At 39.4% G+C, this 26,066-nt stretch overlaps 1 protein-coding gene across 3 annotated transcripts in view; it reads right to left on the bottom strand.

Moving 5' to 3' along the window:
* Positions 1-614: 614 nt before the first annotated feature.
* Positions 615-26,066, bottom strand: part of zfyve28 (zinc finger, FYVE domain containing 28) — a 202,988-nt gene continuing 177,536 nt past the window's right edge. For 2 of the 3 annotated variants that reach the window (XM_048527088.2, XM_048527090.2), the window contains 3 exons: positions 24,760-24,864; positions 19,786-19,889; positions 14,828-15,933 (listed from right to left, as the gene is read on the bottom strand). In XM_048527088.2, coding sequence (XP_048383045.1) covers positions 15,802-15,933; positions 19,786-19,889; positions 24,760-24,864 — 341 coding nt within the window. In that variant the 3' untranslated portion in view covers positions 14,828-15,801. Of the gene's footprint in view, positions 1,216-14,827; positions 15,934-19,785; positions 19,890-24,759; positions 24,865-26,066 lie in introns of those variants that run through there. The other variant, XM_048527089.2, reaches the window with a different exon arrangement.

Here is a 26,066-nt window from a genome sequence, read left to right as displayed (position 1 = left end):
TGCACGATATACCTTCAATTTCCACTAGATGTCAGCATTTACCACAGCTACATGATCATTATTTGAATGTGATGCCTCTCTTTCCTGTATAAAGTGTGGAGCTGGATGAAGAAGGGTCTAGGCCCGAAAAGTCAGCTTTTGTGCTCCTAAAATGTTGCTTGGTGTTCATCCAGCTCCACACTTTGTTATCTCGGATTCTCCAGCATCTGCAGTTCCCATTACCTCTCTTTCCTGTGTTTGGTGGTCTCATGCTATTGAGAATGACTTGTTTTCACATTGGATTAATGTGTTCTGCAATGACTGAGATGTCCAATGCGTGATCTGCAAACGCCATCATACGTGGGTCAGGTGGTGCATGATGGTCACGTATTTGTGTTATTTAGATTAATGGCTATACTTTCAGGGAAAAAAGATGGAAAGGCAAAGTATGAAGGAAAAAAACAACATAGTAAAGTGGAATTCAGATCAGCCATGAATTCACTGCATGGTGTAGACTCAATGGGCTGAATGGCCTATTTCTCTTACATCTTATGATCATGTTCAGGGCAGCAAACAGCGCCGACAAAACTCAATTGATGGATAAGATACCCAATTTATTTCTGTTCATACTGGCTGACAGCAAACAATGTTTGAAGAAAACCTGGATACAGCTTGGCTCTATATAAATGCAAGTTCCTTAAGCTGTACTGCTTTCAGATGAAAATGTTAGTGATCTGCATCTAAGCACAGGACTGTTTATTCTCTCATCCGTTATGAATCCTCAATGAATGAACCCCCCCCCCAAAAAAAAGAGGAAGAGGACATTTCAGATACCCCGACCTCAGAAAAGAATCCTCTGTTGCACCAGGTGACACTTCCTTTCAGCTCTGGCAAGCTTCCTAATTGAATCTATAATCGCACATTAACTGATGCTCACTGGGTATCATATTTAGATTACACGGATGGCTTTCCTTTTCCATCAACAGCCATTTCAGAGATATGATCTTTTAATCACTATTTCCAGAGCACGGACTGAACACAGGTCCCCAGAGGATAGAAGTCTCTCTTCTGCCTCCTTGATACATTTTTGCTTGAACTCAAGTCCATATTAGATGTGTCGTGCAATTTCATCAGCTCTTTTCATTCAAAAACACTCAGGAGTCCACTTCATTTGATTTGTTGAAAAGGGCAACGAGGACCTTGAAAGTCTCAACAGCACCCAAAATCTACGTGGATCTGAAATTATCCATATATAACATCAATCATCTTATTTAAACACTGAAGGTTAAGTCAGTCAGTGTAGCTCTTACAATCCACTAAACAGCAATAATGCATTAAAACTGTACAATTTATTGTGCTTTTCACAAAATCCTTTAGATTTTATTAATTTTTACCATATATGAAACTACTATCTTTAAGATCTCAGTTAAGTGTCATTCAGCATTATAATTCAGTGAATCTCAGTATTAGCATTTACAAAATAAGATCAGAGAAAGCCTTGAATAAATAGTTTACAATCCATTAAATACAATTCAAGTTATACAGAGAAAATCAAACCTTGTGCAATTTATAATCAAAGTTATTGTACTTCTTTAAAAAAGCTTGTTTCAGTTTTTTTTCCTCTAAAAGTAAAAATGCATTGCAATGTATTCAAGTGAAGCCTGAGATTTGAAGCTCAATTCACATAACATCACTGTGTGGTCAGTGGCTTTTCTGAACCATTCAATAAGCCATTAGCCCAAACTGCAGCTGGCCCATCTAATTTGTCTACTTAACAGGTAGATGAGCATTGCTGGTAATTAAGCAAGAAAATTGTATTGTGTTCATATAGCATTCAAGAGAGTGGACAGCTGGCTAAGTGTTCACTGCTTGCTTCGTTCTGTTGGAAACAGGGAAGGTGCACAAAAAAATCCCTAGCACACAATCTGGCCACAACACATTCGAGACATATCTCTAAAAATTGAGACATCCTTTATATCAGTATATGGCAGCACAGAACATTTGCTGCAAGATCATTAAGAGTCTAATGATGACCTTGAAATTGTTGCTGATTGTCAGAAAAACCCATCTTGTTCACTAATGTCCTTTAGGGAAAGAATAATTTCTGTCCTTAACTGAAGGCCTACATGTGACTGCAGACCCATAGCAATAAGGTTGCCGTAACTGCCCTCTGGGCAATTAGGGATGGGCGATAAACACTGGTCGAGCCACCGGTATCCATATCCTTTAAGTGAATAAAAATAAAAGTAAAATTATATTCTGAAAATCCTTGCTAATATAGGAGGTCTTGCAGTGGGAACTAGAGTGTGTGAAATAGACTGCAGCCAGGGAGAACAACACACTGGTCAGAAGGTAGGAAGATCCATTGGCAAGTACTGCACCCAAGTTTCAACACAAAGCAGTGCACAACCCTGTGGATAGCCAACTCAAAAAAAGGACAGAATCGATTCATGCACAAATTCAAATCCTCTCATACTCTTTACAACGAGGTTGGTTAAGTGTTATTGTCACAAACCTTTCCAGTCTGTTAACATGCAGTATCTTTTTGTGGCATTTGGAATGAGTATCTAGTCAAGTGGAATCTGACTGCAGTATTATCTAATTTGGGATACCAAACCCTATGTGTGGCTTTAAGCCTTTTACACTGCAGCAAGCAATTATGGCATCAAAGCCAAATGCATTTTATCTCCCTGAGCCAGAAGAAATTAGGATGACGTGCCTTTTCATTGCAGAAGCATTCTAGAGGTATGGAAAATGTTTGGCACATGTTTACTGGGTTCACACCAGCAGTGAGAAATCATCAAGCAGCAAAGCTTGGAAAACTGGTGCCTTAGACAGTGGGAGAGAGGTGGTGGTTAATGGAAAGTTTCAGAGCTTACCAAAATATTTTTAAGAGGCCCAAGAGTGGGAACAGTTCCACTGGTAGGCAAATTAGTGGCATCCCTTGAGGATTATCACTAGCAGTCAAAAGAATGGTTTTGCACACAGTGGATGATCAGAGTATGTAATGTTTCACTTCAAATAGGATGTGAGAGGTGAGTCTCCAACTCGAGAAGTTACCCTTGGGAGGGTTGAGTCAATCACTAACATGATAGACTGGAGGAATATCTCCCATTATTGTTAAAATCTCTCTGCTCGTCAACAGAGAGAAACTTAAAAAAAGATAAGAGCAGCAAAAATTACCGTTCAAAGGAGAGCTTGGAGAATTGTTTTTCAGAAAAGTCAACTTCTTTATCAACAAAACAGGTGACAGCTTACCAGGAACATCATCGAAACACTAGCCATGTCTTCCTGCTTTGCTGAATTGCTTTGAGTGTTTGAAATATCAACTTTTATCAACTTATTTATCAATTCCAATTTGAGACACGATTATGTCCAGTGTAGGTTGTCTTAAACAGTTCTTTTTAAATCAGAAATACAATGAATGGAGTCAGTTTAGGGTTTTCCCATTCTCGAGCACCTTGCATGTAGGGATTTTACATAGAAGAGTTTTCATCTAACAACTTCCAATACAAATAATAAAGCAAATTTGAGTAAATTCACCAAATAGCTAGGGCATACACAAACCAGGCTACTAATGAGGCCAAGAGATAGAAGTTCGAGAAAAAAGTTCAAAATTTTTGTTCAACGTTTGGAAATAACTGTACTTTTCAATTTTAATTTAAAGTACAAGCTTGAGTTTTCAACAAAACAAAGATAAGCTGTTGTATGGCAGACATCCGATTTGAACTCGAGTTTAGAAAATGTTTAATAGGGGAAAACGAAAAAAGATACAAGAAATATTCTTCTGTTCTTGAGATGATTTTTTAAAAATTCTAAGGTTTTAAGGCAATTGGAATGTGAGCAAAAATCAAAGAAAGGACTGTCAATTTTACAAGGTCAGTTTGAAATTCAGAAAATTTTGGTTTCTTAAAAACAAAATAAAATTACAACATGACATTACCTGGTACCTTGGGCTATGGCCTTTCTTAGAGCAGCAGGGTTCCTTCTGCTGGTAGCTTTCTTGCAATTTCACCAAACACTTTCCATATTGCTAGGCGTGGGGTTTGGAAATTTACAGACATCCAATTTAGATTATAGGTTTTATCTTTTAGAGATTTGGCCTCAACTAATCAAACCATGTCATCTTCTGAAACAAGGTGCTCGAGAATGGGAGAACCCTAAACTGACTCCAATCATTGTATAGATAATAAAGTGTGAAGCTGGATGAACACAGCAGGCCAAGCAGCATCTCAGTGCTCCTGAGATGCTGCTTGGCCTGCTGTGTTCATCGAGCTTCACACTTTATTATCTTGGATTCTCCAGCATCTGCAGTTCCCATTATCTCCAATCATTGTATTTCTGATTTAAAAAGGACTGTTTAAGACAACCTACACTGGACATAATTGTGTCTCAACTGGAATTGATAAATAAGTTAATAAAAGTTGATACTTCAAACACTCAAAGCATTTCAGCATTAAATGTTCAGCTACGAGTGAAGATAAACACACAGGCAAGAGGTTTCTTGGGAAGCAACAAGTTCTTAAGAAACTATATATGAAAGGAAGTCTGTCAGTTTCAATCTGGAATATGTTGAGACATCCAAAGTCTAAATGGAATTTAGGAAGTTATTTTTGAAAACCTGAGATACCTATTTGTAGAACATGCAAGAACGTTTCGTCCCTGGAATCAGATAGGAATGTTTGATTTTGGTTAAGAACATTGGAAGACTCATGAAAAAAACAGAAACTGTAAATGTGGTTTGTTTCACCATCAATAGGAATATTAAGAAATAATAAGAAATATTGGACGTAGGTAACAATTTAAGGGGAAAAAAGAGCTATAGAATCTGTTGAAAATATAGCACAAGCTGCCTACCATGGGAGAGGTGCTCTGTTAAGGAGGATGGGCAGTGGGTAGAAAGAGATGTTAGTAAACATCAGTGATGTCTGATATGCGCACAGTACATCCCAGGAAGATCCATTAAAGTCTGTATGTCATACCAACCTCAACCGAGGGGACCAAGGGAGTAGACAACAGATTGATATTGCATAACCTATTCCATGAAATGGTGGGGAGGAAGAACAGTAATGTTATTTGGTTATAATAGATCAATTTACAAGGTGGGGGGAATCTTAATCCACATGGGACACTTCAGCTACCACTGTCACTCAAATAATGGCAATGATAAATGTTTATTAAGAAGTTTGTTTAGAACAAGGAGATAGTAAAGATTGCTGATACTGTCAGTCAGAGTTGATAAAATGTGGAGCTGGAGAAGGACAGCAGGTCAGACAGCATCAGAGGAGCAGAAAAGTCAATGTTTTGGGTCTGGACCCTTCTTCATGACTGGGGAGGGGAAGGCACCACAAAAATAAATAGAGGGAGGGGGATGGGGATGGGGGAAAAGTAGGTGGGTTGGTGATAGGTGGATGCAGGTAGAGGGTTGTAGAGATTAGTCAGTGAGAATGGTGGAGTGGAGAGGTGAGAAGGTAGATGGACACATTGTGTCAGATCAAGGAGGTAGGTATGAGAAGGAGGAGTAGGCACAGCCATTTCAACTGCCCCTCCCAATCCCTTGGCGACATGTCTATCCTGGGCCACCTCCACTGTCGAAATGAGACAACATATAAACAGGAGGACCAACACCTTATATTACTTAACATTAATGGCCTCAACATAGAGTTCACCAGCTTCAAAATATCCCTACCCCCCAGCCTCATTCCCATGTCCACCTCTCCCTCTCATCCCCGCCTCCTTGACCTGATACAACGTGTCTATCTTCTTTCTCATCCATCCGCTCCACCCTTCCCACTGGCCGATCCCTACAATCCCCAACCTGCATCCACCTATCACCATTCCACCTACTTTGGCCCCACCAACCACCTCCCCCCCCGCCATTTATTTCTGAGGTGCCTTCTCCTTCCCCATCCCTGAAGGGTCCAGACCCACAAAATGTTGACTTTCCTGCTCCTCCAATGCTGTCTGACCCAGCTGTGCTTCTCCAGCTCCACATTTTATTGGCAGTAAGTTAATTTTAGTAAAATATGCCTAACTCCTAAAACAAGATTTTGGCAGAGTCAGGAAAGCACCGTTGACCTTCTAAAATGGCAGGTGGAACTTGGATATGGAGGTCCCTCTCCAATTTTAACTGGGAGGGGGAGTGAGATCCACACAAACAGGAAACCCAACTTAGCTGGCACATTTCAGCTGAGTGCTGAAGTCAAATAAATTCTACGTAGGCTGCATGGGTTACAAATTGAAGAAGACCAATATTTTTGAAGGAAGCATGACATCCCCATACTTACTGTGGCATGTAGAATTCTTTAAGATGTCCTGAACTTTAATCTTTAAAAAATAAGTAAGCCATATCTTTGAGAGTTATAAAGCTGTCTGCTTGACTGTTTTCATCAACAGACATAGATTAGAACTTAAAGGAAAACTGTTCATGCAGTTTCAATTGAACTCATTACTGACTTTTCCCCGAGGATTCTCATTGTGTCTTTATGCATGATTGGCTGAGTTTCATAAGTTAAAACTAAGTAAACTTGGTTCTGAGTTCATGTTTTAAATTACAGTTTGGAAAGTGTTTTCATAGATTGACTTTGATGAAGGCTGTTTTCAAACAGAAATTAAAAACTTTAGGTGGTTTAAAAACATTTAATGAATTTTATCAGTGAGAGCTTTACTCACTATCAAATGTGTGGGAATGAGACATATCAAGTTGTCAGAATCTGATATCCGCTTGGCATCTGGCATCTGCCCATCGTGTGAATTGAGTGAATGACTATGGAGGGTATCAGGATGCATGGCTTTGTGATATGGGGGGGGGGTAGTTGTCAGTAGGTGGAGGACATGAGTTGTAATGAACTGTGCAGTGTGGGTGGATGATTTAGCATGAAGGGCACGGGGAGAAAGTGAGTGGAAAATGGGAGAACTCAGAACAAAGGTGTGCCTTCTAACCAACTTATTTTGGCACTTACCTGCCCCCTTGTCAACCTGCGCTTTGCTTCTTGAGACCTAACCCTATCTGAAACCCACTCCTGTGGATTCAGGGAGGTTTTAAAACCAAGGAAGATGAGTAGAGAATTTTCTGACTCAAGCCACTTGCTTCAGTTGTGAATATGTAACTCAATCTTTCCATAGCTTCATCATCAGTGAGTAATTATCGAAAAAACAACTGAAGAGCTAAGAGAATGCAATACTTGAGAATCAACCTAAATAACTGCTTACAGAAAATAAAACAAGGTTTGCAACAGATAGATCTCATTTTAAGGAACAAAATGAAATTCTGCTTTCTCTGAATTTGGGTCATTTGATTCTGATTTGGAAAATGAAAACTTATATAAAATAGAAGGCAACAAGAAACTTCAGATTAGGAGCAGATGTAAACTGTATCAAGATGCAGATAAGTGAGTTGGAGCTGCATGAAATATTTTACGTGACAATTCCGATGACAGAAGGGTCAAGAACAATCTCTTTCCTTCCCTCAGGGATGCATTTTAAAACTAAAACAAAAATTTTCTGGATACAGAGATCCAACTTCAGAATGCTCAGACACAACAGCTATCATTTAGATTTCATTCTATCAAATTTTCTAATTAGTAAATGATACAATGACTTTGCGAAACAATCTACTCTAGCCAGATTTGTTTCTTTACTCGCCAAGGATTTCAATATGGATGAAGTACAGTTTATCGGTTTTGGAAGTGGCTTTTAATACTGTTTGTAATTATCATGAATTAGTCTAACGCATGTCCCTTGGATATTTTTCGGGGAGAGGGAGAAAAGGTGTGATGACTTTTCTGGAAATATCTTTTGTACTCTTGAAGAACCAAGTAACAAGATTGTTACTCATAATTAACAGTAAAACAACTAATATTACAATCATGATGCAATGCGAAATATAGGAAACGAGCACTGGTCCAGCTGAAACCTATGCCCAAAGTCTGCATCTGGGGAAGCAGTGCAACATGAGGTGGACAAAGATCATCAGGAAAGCATGAAAAACTGTTCCAAATGCAGTAAATAATCAGAGCACAGGAAGTCATCATGTCACAGCTTCCACTGTGACTGTTACCATAATCAGACAGCACTGTGGGACATTCTGATTTCTTGACATCCATTTGTTCAGCTCTGCTCCCAGAGAAACTAGCCCTTAAAAAGAAACCTAACTTGCCTAAAGTAACAGTGAGTTTTGAACAAAATGCCAACACTCACAACAAATGGGTTTACAAATATGGTTTGCAACAGGATAAGATTTCAGAATGCAGAAACCAAGCAGTAGGCAGTGATCTGCTGGGTTACTGAACATCTTAAATGTAACATGCTAACATTCCACACCTTGATTTCATTATTTAAAACTTCAACACTGCCAAAATTTATTTGTCTCGCAAAGGTCAGAAAACAATTCAGATTACCTGAATAAAGAGATTTAAAATGGATCTGAGGAGCAACTTTTTCCACATAGAATGGAATTGCCAGAGGAAGTGGTAGAGGCTGGTACAATTACAACATTTAAAAGGCATCTGGATGGGTATATGAATGGGAAATGGGCCAAATGCTGGCAAATGGGACTTGATCAGTTCGGATATCTGGTCAGCATGGATGAGTTTGACTGAAGAGTCGGTTTCCATACTGTCTAACTATGACTGTAAATAACTGCAGATTACTGAAAATCTGAAACAAAAGCAGAAATTTAAAATTTTGAATCCAATTCTCCATCAGAACTGAAAAGTAGTATTTCTGTTGATTATGGGACTGGGGTGGGGTGGGGGTGGTGGTGATGGTTGAACAAATAAAGGGGGAGCAAGTACAGTACAAAGAGACAGCTCCTTGTTCTGTTCTGTAACTGGTTGTTCTCCACACAAAAACGCTCATTTTCATCTGTTCACATTTCCTACTATCATACATTCAGCATTTATCTTCACCCTACCTTATCATCAGCAATCTCTCTGTTTGCCACTCAATTTTTTCTCTTTCTTGAGGCACCATCTCATATATTTAACTCTCTCTCATCTATACCACCCAACCTCCAAGCCTCCCCTCATTAGCACAAGTACTATTTTCCAGCTGCTTTCAGTTCTGAAGGGTTGATTAATTCAGAACTTTCATTTAGTGTTTCTCTCTACAGATGCTGCCAGACCTATTGAGTTTCTTCAGTACTTTGTTTTTGTTTCAAACCTGAAGCATGGGCTGTTCATTGATTAATAATAAGATTACACATCGATACACAACTTAAACCCCTTATTCTACACTCTATAGCACTAACAAGTGCGACCCCCTCAGACTGTTAGTTTATGTTCATGATTACTCCATAGCTGGTCATGGCCCTGGGGAAAGGTGAACAATAGCAATAATATGGAACCCTTAGTGTGGCAATGGAAGAATGGGTGAACCAAATTCAGCTAAAGCTTATGCAGCAACAAAATGATATCGCTTGTGAAAAAGGTAACGTCACACCCTGCTGATATTCTTCAAAAGCATATGGGGGGGGGCGTCATGGTTCACAAAGCTCTCTCCAAATGGTGCTGACTCACCTGATGTCTGGGGTTGTTGTAAATTAATTGACAAGAGAATGATTGCTATGATCAATGGGAGAGTGGTACCTTTGAACATTTAACTTCCCTATTGTATTGGCGTGGTCTGTTTCTCCATGAGGAGGAGGAGAAAAGGGAGAATGACTGTGCAACCACACCTTTGTATTCCCAGTGCTAGGCCACACAATATTACACCAGAATATCCTGCTGCCTTGAAGAACAAATCTTTCTTTACATTTCCCGTAATCAGCAAGTAAACACCAATGTTGAGTTGGAAATGTGTTAACGTTTACTTTGGGAGAATGTGGGTGGGGTGTTGTTTTAAAGGGGAGGGAGAAAAGATTTTGGATTCACTTTCTTCCCAAGGTTATCACATTGTGATGTAACGACCAATTCGGAAGAAAACGTGTCAGAAAATTCTCTTGCCAACTGGCAGTTGTTCCAAATGCAGCCAAGCCCTCTCAAAACATGGTTGAGAAAGGAGTTAAGTAATAGTTAGATATTAAATCCTCTAATAGATTAGGATTTCTGGATATGCTGACCATATTGCACAAAAAGTCATTTTCTAGCAACGCCTTGTAATGTAATCTTTAATTTCCAATACCACCACAGATGTTGGCCTCCCACCAAAATTACTTTAGCCTGCAAATGCTGGATTCCTGCAGCGATCTCGGTCACAACCAAACTTGATCATTGTTTTGCTCCATTACAATATCGAATTCTGCTTGATTCCTTGGTTTTTCTTAGGCCAATGCGCATATTCTATCAAGTACTTTACTTGGTGGGAGTAAATATGATTCACTTGGCTGAAGTAACTATGACTCTCTTGGTTGGGTCTCCCATGGAAGCCTTGCCTGGAGGGTTACTAAGGTGGTAGCTTGTGTTTTTATCAAGCATATTGCTTGCCTCATCAAATGCAGGAGCGGCGATTTTGCTGGATGGCTAAATCGACTGAAGAGAAAAAGCGTCAGAAAGCCGTTGATCCACGGGGATCACGATACCCAACAGTGTTAGGTGTCAACGCAAACAGAATTCTGAATGATGGATTCTAAATACCCACTTCAGCCCAGTTGGGATGTGTCCTGGCTGAAAGAAAATCTCCTGCAGTGTTGTGCATGGCAGTGATCTGTGAAAAATGTCAACGCCACATGCAAGCTAATAAGACCACCAATGAATTTGTTTTCACAGACTGGGGGGCCGGAATCAAGACTCAGAGACTTTGCACTTTCTCCTACATGGACAATGATCAGGCCCAGAGGACTCAGCGTTCCGGTAGGTGTAGACTTTAATATTATGAAAGGACAGATTGGGGAGGCCCAACCAACAGGACCCAGGAGACCCAGGAATAAAGACCAACTTTCTAAGGCTGAGGAATCGCTGAGTAAAAGAGGTGATCCTGAGGTTGGAGTGCTGGGACTAAGACTTGTAGAATGCATCTCTAACTTCTTAACTACTGGATTCAACTTGAACAGAATGGATTCCAGATTAAACAATTATGATTTAAAAAGGTTTAAGAGTGGTGGAAGGAAGGTCAAGAAGGCTAAAGAATAATAGGCTAACTAAATGAATAAAATTCAGAAGAAATTCAAATACTCTATACAAAGAGCAGATGCCAGTTAAAATGTCAAATCATGGGGGTCCTGCCATTTTTTTTATGCTCTCTCTCAAAAGAGGAGCTTGAAACCAATTTTTATGCTGAAATTGTCAGTGCCAAAAATAAGCCAAATCGATTTTCAAAATATTCAGGGCAGAGTGATGAGTACGAATTAATGTGCCCTGCAATTGAGGAAGTCAATATGAAATCGAAGGATATCGAAGATGTTCACTTGGAATGTCACATGCTTGCCTTGTCTTTACTTGTTATGACTGAGATTGTCTGCAATTCCAGACTCTCCTATAAAAGAGTCGAACTGCCTTGATCCCTAAATCTGAAGATCAGGAATGCTTTAAAAATAGTGACAGTTGGAGGCCCATTATAATAAACCCTATTTTGCTTCATTTGTTTACTAACGTCATTGTGAAGAAGCTTAGTTCTGTCATTCACATAAACCCTTGACAGAGTTTCTGGTGGTGATTCTAGGTAGTAACGAGAACACAGCAACCGTAGACAACATCATCTAGGGTGCAAAAAGAAACAAGAAGAACCTCACAATTGTCTTTATCAATTTGGCAATGGCATTTGACAATAGTTTTTAAACTTTTAAAAATCAATGGACAAACCTATCCAAACCATTTACACAGTTAGTCAACAATCTTTATACTAATAATTCAATGGTAAATCACAAAAACTAATCTGATTAAAATTAATAAGAGTAAAACAGGGATTTACTGTCTCCTTTATTGTTCTATTGCTTTGAATCTACTATTATGTATTCTGGAAAAGCTAGGACAGGAGCGACTCTGCAGTTAGACAACGGAAGAGTCAATTGCTCTGTCCTAATTTTTGCAGGTGGCATTCCCTTGCTGAGCAAGTCACGTACCAGGATGTGGAAAAACCTTGAAATAATCGAAGACTTCTGTGAGACTATCAACATCATGAAAAACAAAGGAATCCAAAGGTAAGACATTAGATTATTGAAGGCAGCAGGAATTTGAGTGGTGAGAAATCAAATTTATCCCCCTGGGCGATTTGGAGAAAAATCTCATTGCACGGATTTCCCGGCGGATGGATGTTCCGGAAACAGAGTGGGTTGGAAAGGTTGAGAACTAGGTCACCCATTTAGAATTGGCTGCTCTCTGCCCAAATCAAAAGAACATGTGTCATTCCAGGTTATATTACAACCTTATTCTCAAACAGAAGCTTCTCAAAATATCTTATATAACCTCGACTTGGTCATCAGAAAGGCTGCTAAGCAATTTCTCCACTTTTCACCTTAGATAATGGATGATGCTTATATGCCTGCAATAAGGTTGGAGGGCAAGGCTGACTGAAGCTAGAAGTACAAATATCAAATGCTATTTGCAGGCATATAAACATCATCCATTATATAAGTTGGAAAGTGGAGAAATTGCGTAGCAGCCTTACTGATGACCAAGTTGAGGTTATGTAAGATACTGGCCTCTTTCCAGTGTTTGAAAAAGATAACTCAGACATCTTAAAGACTTTTAAGAGAGCTCAAAATCCTGAAAAAGGTTGAGCTCTTTACACTTAAACAGAAAAACCAGTCCCCCAACCGTGATCGTCAAACTCCTGGATCAACCTGATCAGTTAAAATCTATGGTCTGTCCGATCATAAATTACGATAGGTAGAGACATTGAATCATAGAACAAAATCATGGAATTCCTACTGTGTGGAACAGGTCATTTGGCCCAGAGTCCACACAGACCCTCTAAAGAACATCCCACCCATACCCACCCCCACCCCCCCCCCCCCCCCACCCCCCAACCCTGTCCTTGTAACCGTGCATTTCCCCTAGGCTGCACATCCCTGGACACTACAGGTAATTTAGCATGGCCAATCTACCGAGCCTGTACATCTTTGGATACTGGGAGATGGCTAAACTGATTGAATAAAAAGCCAAGGAGCAAGAGTCAGTTAATTTAAACATGATACAGTCTCAAGCTCTTGGATGTGACCAGCACATAATACTAAGTCATCAAGACTGATTAATGGATTGTTGTTACGTTGTTATTCGTTCCCTACAAGGATTTAAATCAAGCAGAGGTAGGCCACATGCCTGGAAGGAGTGCAGGAGATGCAAGTCCCTGTTAGAAACACAATTACACATTTCAGGTCTTTGCCTATTCATCAAGAATGCATGGATGAACAGGCACAATAAAATTGTTGCCAAATTTACAACAGTATACAGAGGAATATAATTGGACAACATACGACTTACAGACAAAGGTCACATCTGGAAACCAGATTTGATTTTCACGAAGAAATAGATCACGGTGGTCAACGTGATGGTGAAGTTCCAGGATGATAACAGGTCTTTGGAGACAGCATGAACAGAAAAGGCATTGAAATACAGTTATTTTCATTGAGAATTCAGGGAGTTTACAGGAGGAGTGGAATCCTTCTATTTTGGTTTCATAATGGCAGAGAGGGGAAAATGGTTTGAACGATCTTAGGAAAGCTTTAGGGATTCAAGGTATGTCTTGCTTGACCACAGCCCTGACTCCGGAGTTTCTTCAGATCTTCAATGACAGACAAGACTGTAGATCTTCATTTTCATGGGGTATTTTATTAATAAGATAGTGAGTCTTTAGCAGAGACCTTTAACTTGTAAGGATAGAGAATCTATTTGTAAATAATGGGTGTCTGGGGTGGTGGGAAAAATTACTATAAATATAGATTATAGGTAGTTGTTAGACATTTAATTGGTGAAGGGATTTATATTACAACATATCAAATGATGTATTTATGGTATTCTAACCAGATCAACTTCCTGTCTTAGTTTCCCACTTGGTGAGGTAGTCCCTCAACCCCCTGGTATTGTCTGTAATCCTGTCCTCTTTAACATCAATGGTTTTCCACAAGAGATAGTTGGACATTGGCAGGCGATGACAAACCCAGACAAGTCAGTTATCTGAGTATCCTTCAAATAGTTAGACATTAAGGAGATTCATTTGTTGTTAAGTATGTGGAACAGAACTGAATGAACACCCAGAGTATTGACACTTGAATTACTTATAGGCAAAGGCACTGGCTAGTGTACTCCTGAGACATGGGGGCAGGGGTTCCAGGGCTTTTATATAGATCTTGGCTGTAGCAGCTACAGTAGGGATGCAACAATTGTTGTCTCACTCTAAAGCTAGGGATGAGGAGGAGTAAACATTTGGTATCCCTTTACAAATAAAGAGTAAATACTTGGCTGAGTTACTGAATCAATGACCACAGACTGTATCTGGCCGAGAAAAAAAACTTCAGAGTGAAATGTGATGACTACTTTCAGTATGTGAGGAGGGAATTTGAACTTTAGCATGCTCACATGTGGTCATCACAGATTTGATTACTAAGTTTATCAGCTGGTTGGTTCAGCTCAGTATGTGTCTCAGACATGGTCTTGTCACTTTTAAAGAGAAAAAAATTGGGAAGAAACCTGCCCAAGACTGCCCATTGCAGCCACACAACCTTATTTAGATAGAATTCCAAACTCTTGAACACACTGGGATGCTCTCCTTTCCCAAATGTGAATGCAGCAGCTGTAATTGAACAAATCACCCAGGATCTAAGATAATAAAGTGTGAAGCTGAATGAGCACAGCAGGCCGAGCAGCATCTCAGGAGCACAGAAGCTGACGTTTTGGGCCTAGGCCCGAAACGTCAGCTTTTGTGCTCCTGAGATGCTGCTTGGCCTGCTGTGCTCATCCAGCTTCACACTTTATTATCTTGGATTCTCCAGCATCTGCAGTTACCATTATCACCCAGGATCTAGATGCCCTCTCATCCCTCCGTGAATGAGTTGGCATCTGTTGGCCCAACATTTCCACAACAGTACAGCTGAGATTGAGCACTTTATTGTGTGGATATCTACTCGTCACCATGCTGCCCACATGAATACACAGGAGGCAATATCATCACTTGCTCCTCAAAAGTAAGAGATCTAAATTGGCTGTAAAAACTTGACATAAAATGTCAAAAGAAAACTGTACAAATCTTATGTCACTGCATTCAAGGTGGGTGATTTTTGCTCAAAGCAACTTTAACAGTGGCATTGATGTTGCTCGACAATGACTGACTTTGCTTAATCAATACAAATAGAATTTGAAAAGAATAACAGTGGCATTGATGTTGCTCGACAATGACTGACTTTGCTTAATCAATACAAATAGAATTTGAAAAGAATCTATGCTCATCTCAAATAAGGATCTGGAAAATTTCTGGTCTGATCAGATGAACCTCACCCAACATTTAAACCATTGTGAATATGCGACACAGAAACATAAGGTCATCAAGTGTTGCAAGCCCTCCAGACAGCGTTCTTCTACCACCATGACAGCACCCTCAAACCCACCTCACCACCCCTGCATGTGCCATCCTTCAGTTTAGGATACTTTTATAATTTCAATACAAATTTGTGGAAGACCATACTACAGTGGAACAGCAAGAGAAGCTCTGCACTTCCTTTCAGCAGCTCATTATCAAAATGCATTTAAAAAGGTCAGTACAAAAATTTCTAAGTGAAGTTGCTGCTTCTCTCAGAACTACCTCATTGGCTCTAAGAATGGCTTATCCAAATTTCCATTCTAACTAAAAACAAACAATGCCAACATATTTCACTGCCGGCATCCAACATCAGTTGCGACCACATTGAGCTAGTTCATACATGCCAGATCCAGGCAGTTCACTCAGCAGTTATCAGATGCTTGGTTTGTCGCTGTAGAAGGGCGTCACATGGAACATGTAGCAATGTGTGCAGACCCGGACTGGTTTCATCTGGCCGTATCGAGGTAAGGGAGCAGAATGAGAAGAGCAACGTGAGCAGAAGATCTGTTAAAGGAAAAGGCATTTAAACTTCATGTAGGGAAAGGAAATTGGTTAAGAGTCAAATTCTGGAGGTTTTCATAACATCTTTGACATGAAAACAGACATAAACGAATGGCTCACACAGAATTTACAGTACAGAATCAAGCCATTCATTCCAACTGGTCATTAGCAATTTGTGTGCAGAAAGCAGGAACAGGGTACAGAGTTAGATGATTAGCTATTTACCAACACTGATAGTCCATATTCCACCTAGTACATTCCTGTATTCCCTTCTAAAATATTAACTAGCATTCCTATAATCCATCGGTATTAGTCACCTCAACTGTTTCCTGTGGTGGGATTCTCAACAATCTAACCAGTCTCTGGTCATTTATACATCCATATCTATGGCCATGTCACACACAGAACAGACACAAACACACACACACACACACACACACACACACACACACACAGACAAACATTAGAAGCTACAGTCCATTGCTGAATCAGATAGGGGGCTGCTGGCTCCTTTTGATACATATGCATGTGGGAGCTTGAAGATTATGCATTGAATGTAAAGGACAATATAATTACACAACATTTGTCTTCATTGTCAGCAAATCTGCAGTTCTCATGTTCCTTTTGGATTTATGTACTTATCTTGATCCCAAACTTTAATTTATTAAATTTTTAAAATAATGTTTTTGTTTCCTAATGTGTACTCAAGTAATCAAATTAAGCTGCCTATCAAATATAAACGTAAGTTGATAATTTTGCACATAATACTTAACATTTCATGATGGGCCTCTGTTTTGGATGGCATTGGTGGAAGATACAGTGCAGTAGTACAATCCTACAGCTGTTGAGTAGCGAATATGGGACTGGAACAGAATGCGTGCTGGGGGACGTGAGAGGGTGAGTATGAGCATGAGTGTGACACAGTAAGTGGGGGTGGGAGTGGCATGGGGGGCAGGGTGGGCAAGAGAGAGCGCATGGGGTGGGCGAGACACAGACAGAAGGAAGTGCAAATGAGAGCGCTAGCAGGGGGTGCATGCAGGGGACTGTGTGCATGGGGAGTGGTTTGGGAGAGTTGTTTATAAGAAGTTATAAAAATATTATTTACTATATTATATTTGTTTATTGTGCTAAAACTGTAAAGAAGAAAACCACATAAAGCAATAGGTAATATTACTACGTTACTTAATCACTTCAAGAAAAAGCTTGCGAGGATCAAAAAGTAGCCCTTGACAAAATTTCAGAAGAAGCCCTTAAAATTTTTAGCCTCTGCTCTAAAGTATACATAATTTCCAACTTTATGCTCACCTGGGAGGGCTTACAGAGGGCCAGGTGCCTTCTCGTTTGTTGCTCAAATCACAATTCTTGATGTGAAGGCCAAAGATAGACAATGCATTGTAGCTAGTCTGGGCATTTCAGATCTAAACTGAGTGCCCACTCACTTAATCTGTGAAACTTTAGCTTTCTGCCACACAATTAGAGCCCCTAGTGCTGCATCATCTGCAAAGCCGGATACACAACTCTATTCTCTAATTAATATCATGAATAAATAAAGCTTATGTCTTGATTGGTACAAACCTCTAACAAGCATCACTCGTCACTTCTAACGAAAGTTAGTTTATTCTTAACCCCAAACCAAAAAGAAAATTCAGATGATGCCAGACTGATACCAGAACTTGCTTCAATACTATGTAGCTGAAGTAAAGAGTTCCAATGCATTTAAGGGGAAAAAGAAAAACATATGAGGGAGAAGGAAGGAGATGCTCAAGGTGTTAGATTTTTTGGAGCAAAGAGGCTGAGAAGAGGTCTAAGATAAGGCCTGGCTGCAGCATTAACGACAAGTAGACTGGTTGAGCCAAATGGCCTGTTTCTGTGCTGTGTATTCTATTGAACTCGTCATTGCTTACCTCTAAATGTATGCATTGTCATTTTTATAAATCATTTCTCATGCAGAGCATTATCAAATGTTTTTGAGGAGTTTATATAGATAACATTTATCGACGACCTTCTATCGTTTCTTCTCACAACCTCTTTGATCAACTGGATTAGACATACATGACCCACCCATCGGAAACCTCGGATCAGCTCATAACCTTCAAAATCATTTGGTCCCTGATGACAAATCAGATTAACTTTCTCAAAGTAGAAATTAAACTGATAGGTTTATAATCATCTGTTAGATTGCTCATTTGAAATTTCCTAATCCAAAGGTACAACTCTATAAAGCTTTCTAAAATAATGATGAATGCACTGTAATTTCTTGACCAGTTACTTTTAATATGCTAGTATGGAAACTAGCAGCTCCGGTGGATTTGTCTATTTACCAGATTTTGCTTCCGTATGATCATTTGATTTTAATATTTGAAGTTGACCAAATTTATCACTGCATATTTAAAATGTTTATACTGACCCAGAGAAGCAGTTAGACTCCCTCCAACTATAATGTCTAAACTAAGATCTTTTCACACTTTGATTTATAACTATGATTTGGACGTAGGTGTCAGTGGCTAAACTGAATTCAGTAATGCTGAGGACATCAAGAACCAATCAAATAGTGAGAGATTGGAGTCAGATGGAGACTAGACAAAGCAGCATTGCTGGAAACCTTTCCTTGAAGGGGATCAATTGTGCTTTTATACCGATCAGCAATGTCTAATGGTCTAATTTCTGGAGTTAGCCCAGAATTTACCAGGTTGATTGAATTCAATTTTGCACCACTTAATCAAAATTGAATTCAAGGCCACTAAGTTGCAAGCCAAGTACCATAACTGATCAGGCTCTTGTGCTTTGTATTTTGTTGACACAAAGGTAGGTAGGGAAATTAGTTGAGGAGGACTCAAGACAGTTATAAAGTACACGTGACAGGTTATGAGAATGGGCAAAGACGTGGGAGCAGGATATAATATAGGAAATTGGCAAGTGTTCGTTTTGACAGGAAGAATGTTGTCTAAATGGTGAGGGTTTACAGAACTTTGAAATGCAGAGATATGTGGGAGTCCTCACGCATGAATTGCAAAAGGATTGAATGTAAGTACAGCAGGAAAACTAATAGAGCATTGCCATTTATGTGGAGGGGATTCAAATACAAAAGTACACAGAGGTTTTGCTTCAGCTCCAGGGAGCTGGTGAGACTGCATTCGAAGTGTTGTGCACTGTATCGGTCACCTTATTTGCAGAAGGTTATAAATCCATATGAGGCAGTTTAGTTCAGGTTTATTGGGTTAATACTTTGAAAGAGAGCATTGTCTCTGAGAAAAGATTGAACAAGCTGGTCTTGTACCCTCTGGAGTTTAGAAGGGGGAAGACAACTTGATTGAAGTATATGGAAAGCTAAGGGGTTTTGACAGGGTAGAGGATGTTTACTCTTGTGGGAGAAGGTCGAGCTTGGGTTCTGTGTTTTAAAATCCCCTTTAAAACAGGCAGACTTTTTTTCTCCAGGGGTCATGACTCTTCCAAATACTACCTGAAAAGGTCACACAAGTAGAGTCCTTGAATATTTTTGAGATAAAGGTAGATGGATACTTGTTAACCAATGACATGAAAGGGTACCAGGGGCAGGTGGGAATGTAGATTTGAGGTTACAGTTAAATCAACCATTATCACACTGAATGGAACGGGCCCGAAGGGCTGAATGGCTCTCCTGAAGCTGATTCAAATGTTCTTATGTCATGACAAAGTTAACATCTCATTCTCAACTCCAATCAGCACACCAGCCAGGGATACAATCTCAAACATAAACCAAATGAAACTGGACTCTTCTGTTTACAAATTTCATTAAAAAAGGCACACAATTGACTTTGAGGCTGGAAATTCATTTTGTTTAAAATTTTCCATCAAGCCTAGCGCTTAACCAATTACCTTTCCACAGCTTCTACAATGATGCTTTCTTCGAATCACAGTGAATGGCGCCTTGCATGCAGTACAGTAACTACAGACTTCATCTGGAACCCATTCTGGAGGATCTGTCAGAAACAGACTTCATCAGCAACATGTCGCGAAAGTCTAACTTCTATCCCTGCCTCCATAATAATCATTTCTTTTAAAATAATAAATACGGTACAATTGCATTTCACATTATTTTAGAATTCAGAAATATATAATTAATTTTAAAATCAGGTGGAATATCACAGTATTCAAATTTACACGATGGTGCACTCATAATTAGAGGAGGAAAGCACATAAGGAAACCTTTATAAAGCTCTGGCTTGATCACTGTTACAGCATTGTGCCCAGTTTTGGTTACCACACTTTAGAAAATATAGAAGGGTTCTCAAGAGAATGTAGAAAAGATTTATCAGAATGGTTCAGGGATGGGGATTTCATCTATGAAGTTTAGGTTGGAGACGCTGGGGTTATTCACCTCGAAGCAGATTGAAGTGAAATTTGATGGACTTGTACAATATTGTGATAGGTATAAACAAGGTAGACAAGGACAAACTGTTTCCATTAGCTGGTACGAGGACTCAGAGACACAGACATTATAGATTTCTGGTACGGGATGTCATGAGAAGTCTGTTTATAATTATTTGGAAAATGCTCTCCATAATGGTGTTTGAAGCAGGGATTATGAATTATTTTAAAGGAAATTAGATGATTGCTTGACGGGGATAAACTCAGATCTAGGGGGATACAGTGGGAAATGAGACCGTCTGTTTTCCTCAACACAGGCCAGCACAGACTCAATGGACAGAATGGCTTCCAGCTTTGCTTTAGATTACTATGATTGTGCATATTACATAGGCATGTATGTGAGGGAGCAGTGACAGTATGGGGTGAAGAAAAGTATCAACTGAACAAGATCCCTCGTGTGCTTTCTATCTCATATGATAATCACCTCAATGCCTCCTACCCAACAGAAACCTGCAAAGTTCAAAAAGGAAACCAGTAATCAAGAGCTGAGTCTATTCTTAATGGTGCATGTGGCTGTCTGCGATGAAATGATACTCTTTACAAGAAAAAAACAGCAAAACTATGCCTTGTGTACTTTGAATGCAAATAACCCTCACCCGAATTCTTTTTCAGACATTTATTATATACTATTTATTTTAAGAAGGTTTTGATCAACACTTCAAGATTTCAGTTTGATTGATTTCAACTGTAACATTCTAGTTTGCTCAGTGAAAAGAAGAGCTAATGGTTAATGGAGCACAATTTCTGGCTGAACAGAAGTGTTACACCGCAAAAAAAAAAATTGACATCCATAAAACAGGTTAGTGCACATTTTCTCTGCTAGGAACAGTCAGTGTCCCTCACGTATTTTTCCAGTGAACAAAGCCAAATTATTTGAGGACAGCTGCTGCCAAGCATAAAAAAGTGCAGCAGTGACTTATTTTAGATAAAACACTGGAGATCAAAGTAAACAGTCTCACTATAACACAAGTGTAACATGCACAATTTTAACAAACTAAAAGTAGTTTGATATTAAAATTAACTTAGAATTCCAGTATAGATTATTATGTTGGTGGAGGTGACCACTCCAGTTTGAGGCTGGATACAGCCACAAGTAGAACATTGACTTATTTTTTGTTTTGATTGAAAGTGGATGTCACTGGCAATACACACAGCCATTTCAGAGGACAGTTAGGTGTCAACTTGATTCTGCAGATCTGGAGTCACATGTAAGCCAAACCAGGTAAGGAAAGCAGATAATCTTGCCTAAAAATATCAAAGAATCGAATAGGAATATACATGAACCACTGACTGCAGGCCAACAGGCACCCACTAAATTCAAATTCCATAGGAATCCTTTAAGAGAAGGTTAAAACAAAAAAATTTGTGGTTGCAAATCAGTATATGGCTTTTCAGTTTGGTCAAGTGTCGAGATGAATAATGGTATGTGGACAACAAAATTTCATGAGACTTCAGCCAATATTAAAAATTGGTAGCTGTCAACTGAAATACAATGATGCATGAAAATTGTGCGCTTAGGAGGAAAATGCATACTTCTAGAAGAGCAGTTATATTTAATTTTGCCTGAATGATTATTGAGTAGAACACCACAGTAAAACGATATTCTTAGAATCCCTACAGTGTGAAGCAGGCCATTTGGCCCACTGGCCCTCCAAACTTCATCCCATCCAGATTCATCCCCAACCCTATCCCTGAAATCCTGTATTCCCCATGGCCAATCCACCTGACCTGCTCATCTCTGGACTGTAGAATGAATCTCATACAGACACAGGGAGAATGTGCAAACAAGTGAGAAATTGAACCTAGGTCCGTGGCACTGTGAGGCAGCAGTGCTAACCACTGAGCCACTGTGTCACCCCAAATGCTGAGAGACTGCACTGCTTAGTATTCCAGCTATCAAATGCTTATTCATTAATTAAAGCAAATGCTGAATCTTTGATGTTTTGCTGTAACAGCAAGTTGGCCTCCTGTCATTTGATATGGTCCTAATTAAATTTGGGCTCAGTAATTTGAATGCTACTTAATTATTAAAGCAATGAGATCACAGTAGCATTTGAAGATTCTGCCGTCTCTGTCAAATGAGAGTGCAATAAATAATTGGACTAATTATTTGTTAGTTACATTGATTCAAATGGGTATTGCACTTTTGTGTGCAACCACAGATCGGATGCACAGGCCGTGGAGCAAGTATAACAGCCATTCACCACAATATCTGGGGCAAAGGGAACTGATTACAGGCAGAGACAGGGCGACATCTGCTAGATTTCAGTGGAGGAAAGAGAGATCTGACTGTTCTGAAGGGTCAGTGGACTCGAGACACAGATTATTTCTTTCTTCCCACAGATGCTGCCAGACCTGCTGACTTTCTCCAGCAATTTCTGCTTTTGTGTGTTTGAGAGACTTAATTTGATTGTATGCAATTGTGAAAAATTCCCTACAGGACGTAAACCTCTCTATCATGTTTGAGTTGGAGATGAACTTTCATCATGTTGTGCCTTCACTATGACCTGCGATTTCCACCTCTGTAACAGTGTCTGATTCCACTTCACTTCACTTCACTTCAGTTCAGCTCCTCGACTGTTCTCAAATCTCAACTGTCTAGTTTGTAGTCTTCCATTCACCAAAAATTCTGTAAGCCTACTAATCTGCTCAAGCATTTTCCCATCCTCATTAAAAACATAACCTAAAAGCTGGACAAACTGAAGAGGCTGTTGGTCAGTCTTGAACATTTTACTTTCTGTAAGGTTAAAGTAATTTCAAAGTCTGCTGTTTGGTCCCAAAGTCACACCAAATGCCAGTCACCCGCTATCAATGTTCACTGGCCTATGGAGTCTCCCAGTTATATGATGTCTTCATTTAAAAAGTCTTTAAATCCCTCCATGTCAGACTCCTCCCTCTCTCTCATTTTCTATAAGTCTTCAAAGTATTGTCATTCTTAGCTGCCTGGATTTTGAGCTCTGCAATGCTCTCCCTGCTTCACTACTTCACTTTCTTCCTTTAAGACATGGTTCAAATCCCAATTATTGACCAAGCTTTAGGTCACTGCACTAAAATGTTCCTCGGAGTCAAATTTTACTTGTCGTTTCTTCTGTCAAGTGCCTTGGGATGTTTTGTGATAAGAGGTGATAAATAAGAGTATTGTTATTGAACTCTAAAACAAAAGTGATCATTTTAAAATTGAAACTAAGTTAGATAAAAAGAAATCAATAAGAAGGACCTTACATAGATTTGAGAAAACCTGCAGTGCACAACCCTAGGAAACCAACATATAGAATTAATTTGCATTCATTCTTTCTGGTAAATTTGGCAGACAACTCTTTAATAACTCTCTAATAAATGCCACTTGAACATGATTTATACCTGGCAATTTTTATCCACTTAAACAGTCAAAAAGGAATTGATGCACAGAAGCGCAACAAACAGGAAGCAAAAATGGCAGAGAGCTTAGGAGAGTACTCACAAAAGAAAAATGATAAACAGTCACAGGCATAAAGGAAGAAAGAGATGAGAGGGAGAGAGCATTTTTGAGAGAAAAAATATGAATGCAAAAAGAGAAGTGTTTAAGACAGAGTGCATGCATCAAGAGGCAAAGGCTACACACACACTTAATGGTCAAAGGTTAACAAAGTTTAGTTTGACTTTCTACCTTTCTCATGCTGCAAATAAACTTTGAGTCGTGTATGAAAAAAAACAAAAAAAAAGCACTTTTGACTTTCCAGTATCACCTGCACGGAAATTCTTTCACTGAATTTTCTATTTAAGTCTCAAAATTGATCCATACAGATAGAACTGTTTGTCAACTTAGAGTACAATCTTCCTCTATTATCCTTTCTCCAAGCACAGGTATCAACAGCTAAGCATAACAGACACACCACACTCTATAATTTCCTCCAGCTCGCGCAATTTCACAAGAGTCTGGCTTACAACTACCCAACCCAACAGCACAACGTACCAGTAAGCTTCTCAAAGCTTACTAAGCTGGAGTTATTGGCTTACCTGGTGATGCAATTTAAATAACAGTTCTATGTCCCCCAATTCAATGAATGAGCCAGATTGCTGATTAATCATCAAAACAACCCTGAAAAACTGAAAGAACTGCGGATTCAGTGATAATGTTTTGGATCCAGTGACCCTTCCTCTGAAGAAGACCCACAATTTAGATACTTCTGCATACAAGATTTGGTTTTGTCCTGAACTTCAACTATTAACTCAAATTGCCAAGCAATTCCTGACTGATTTTGAAGGGCTATTGAATTGTCCCTCCCTCAACACATAACAATCTTTTTTTAAAAACCAAAAGACGTTTGGATAAATGAAATGCACTTCAAAGAAAATCAATTCACACAATGTTCAATGTTTTAAGGCAGCGATTTATCCAATTCCAAATGTTAATACAATATTAAGAAGTGATTAATACTTCACCTTCAAGGTCCTCATCTCTTGTCTTGTCAGCCAGTTCAGAGGCAGACACACTTTCCCGGCATAAAGCACAATCTTCAAGTGCAGGACTTCTCAATGTCTGGTCACCTGAAACAAAGAAGCCAATGGTATTGGAGCAAACGCAATCACACTTGTAAACACAACTAATGGCTTTTATACTCACATACTCAATTACAGAACAGGTTTTCACTGCTGCCCTTACCTGGATGGCCAGTTTGCGATGCACAGTGACACCAATGGCACGGGTTTAACTCTAGCACCGGCTGATGTTACCATGAAGGGCTCTCCTTCTAAACCTCTCCCCTCGCCTGAGGCACGATGACCCTCAGACTAAACCAGTACTAGTCATCTTTTTCTAATGGCAGCAGACCTATGGCCTAAAACTGTACTGATTTAACCTTCACCTTTTTTACTCAGCAACTCAGGCCTTCTTGCTGGTAATCATGCAAGCAAACTGCAATTAGTGTCAGATATAGCCCAGGTGAACTCGGTTCTCAAATATGAAGGGTCTGGGTTCAGGTCCTACTTCCAGACTTGAACAGAGACATTTAGATTGGTAGTCAAATACAAATGGAGTACTGTCCTGTCACAGCTGCCATCTTTCGGGCAGAATGTTAAACTTAGCCCCAGTCTCAGATGCTTGCAAAAGATCCAAAGACACTGTTTCAAAAAAAGAGCAGGAGCACTCTCCTTAGTGTCCTGACTGATATGTATCATTCAAACATCGCAGGAACAGATTATCTGGTTATTACAAAGGAGGCAATGGACTAGTGGTTTTATTGCTGGACTAATAATCCAGTGACCTAGGTAATATTCCGGGAATGTGGGTTCAAATCCCACAATGGTGCATGAAAATCTGGAATTAAGTCTAATGATGATTATGAAACCATTGTCCATTGTCAGAAAAAACCATCTGGTTCACTAATGTCCTTTAGGGAAAGAAACTGTCATCTTTACTTGGTCTGGCCTACACATGACTCCAGTCTCACAACAATGTGGTTGACTTTTAACTGCCCTCTGGGCAATTAGGGATGAGCAATAAATACTGGTGTAACCAGTAATGCTCACATTCCATGAACGAATTTAGAAAGAATGCTCTTTGTGGAATCTCACTCTGTGCAAATCTGCTGCCATACTTCCGACATTACAACAATGACTACACATACAAAGCAGTTCATTGTCTTCAAAGTTCTTTGGCACATTCTCCAGGCAGAACAGAAATATAAGACTACCATTTTTCTTCTTTTAGGTGAAAGAAACTCAATACGGTTAATTAACATTGTTTTTTA

This window comes from Stegostoma tigrinum, chromosome 3, assembly GCF_030684315.1.
Source record: "Stegostoma tigrinum isolate sSteTig4 chromosome 3, sSteTig4.hap1, whole genome shotgun sequence".
NCBI lineage: Eukaryota > Metazoa > Chordata > Chondrichthyes > Orectolobiformes > Stegostomatidae > Stegostoma > Stegostoma tigrinum.
Note: the sequence above shows the minus strand (reverse complement) of the source record. Positions and strands in the feature narration are given on the sequence as shown.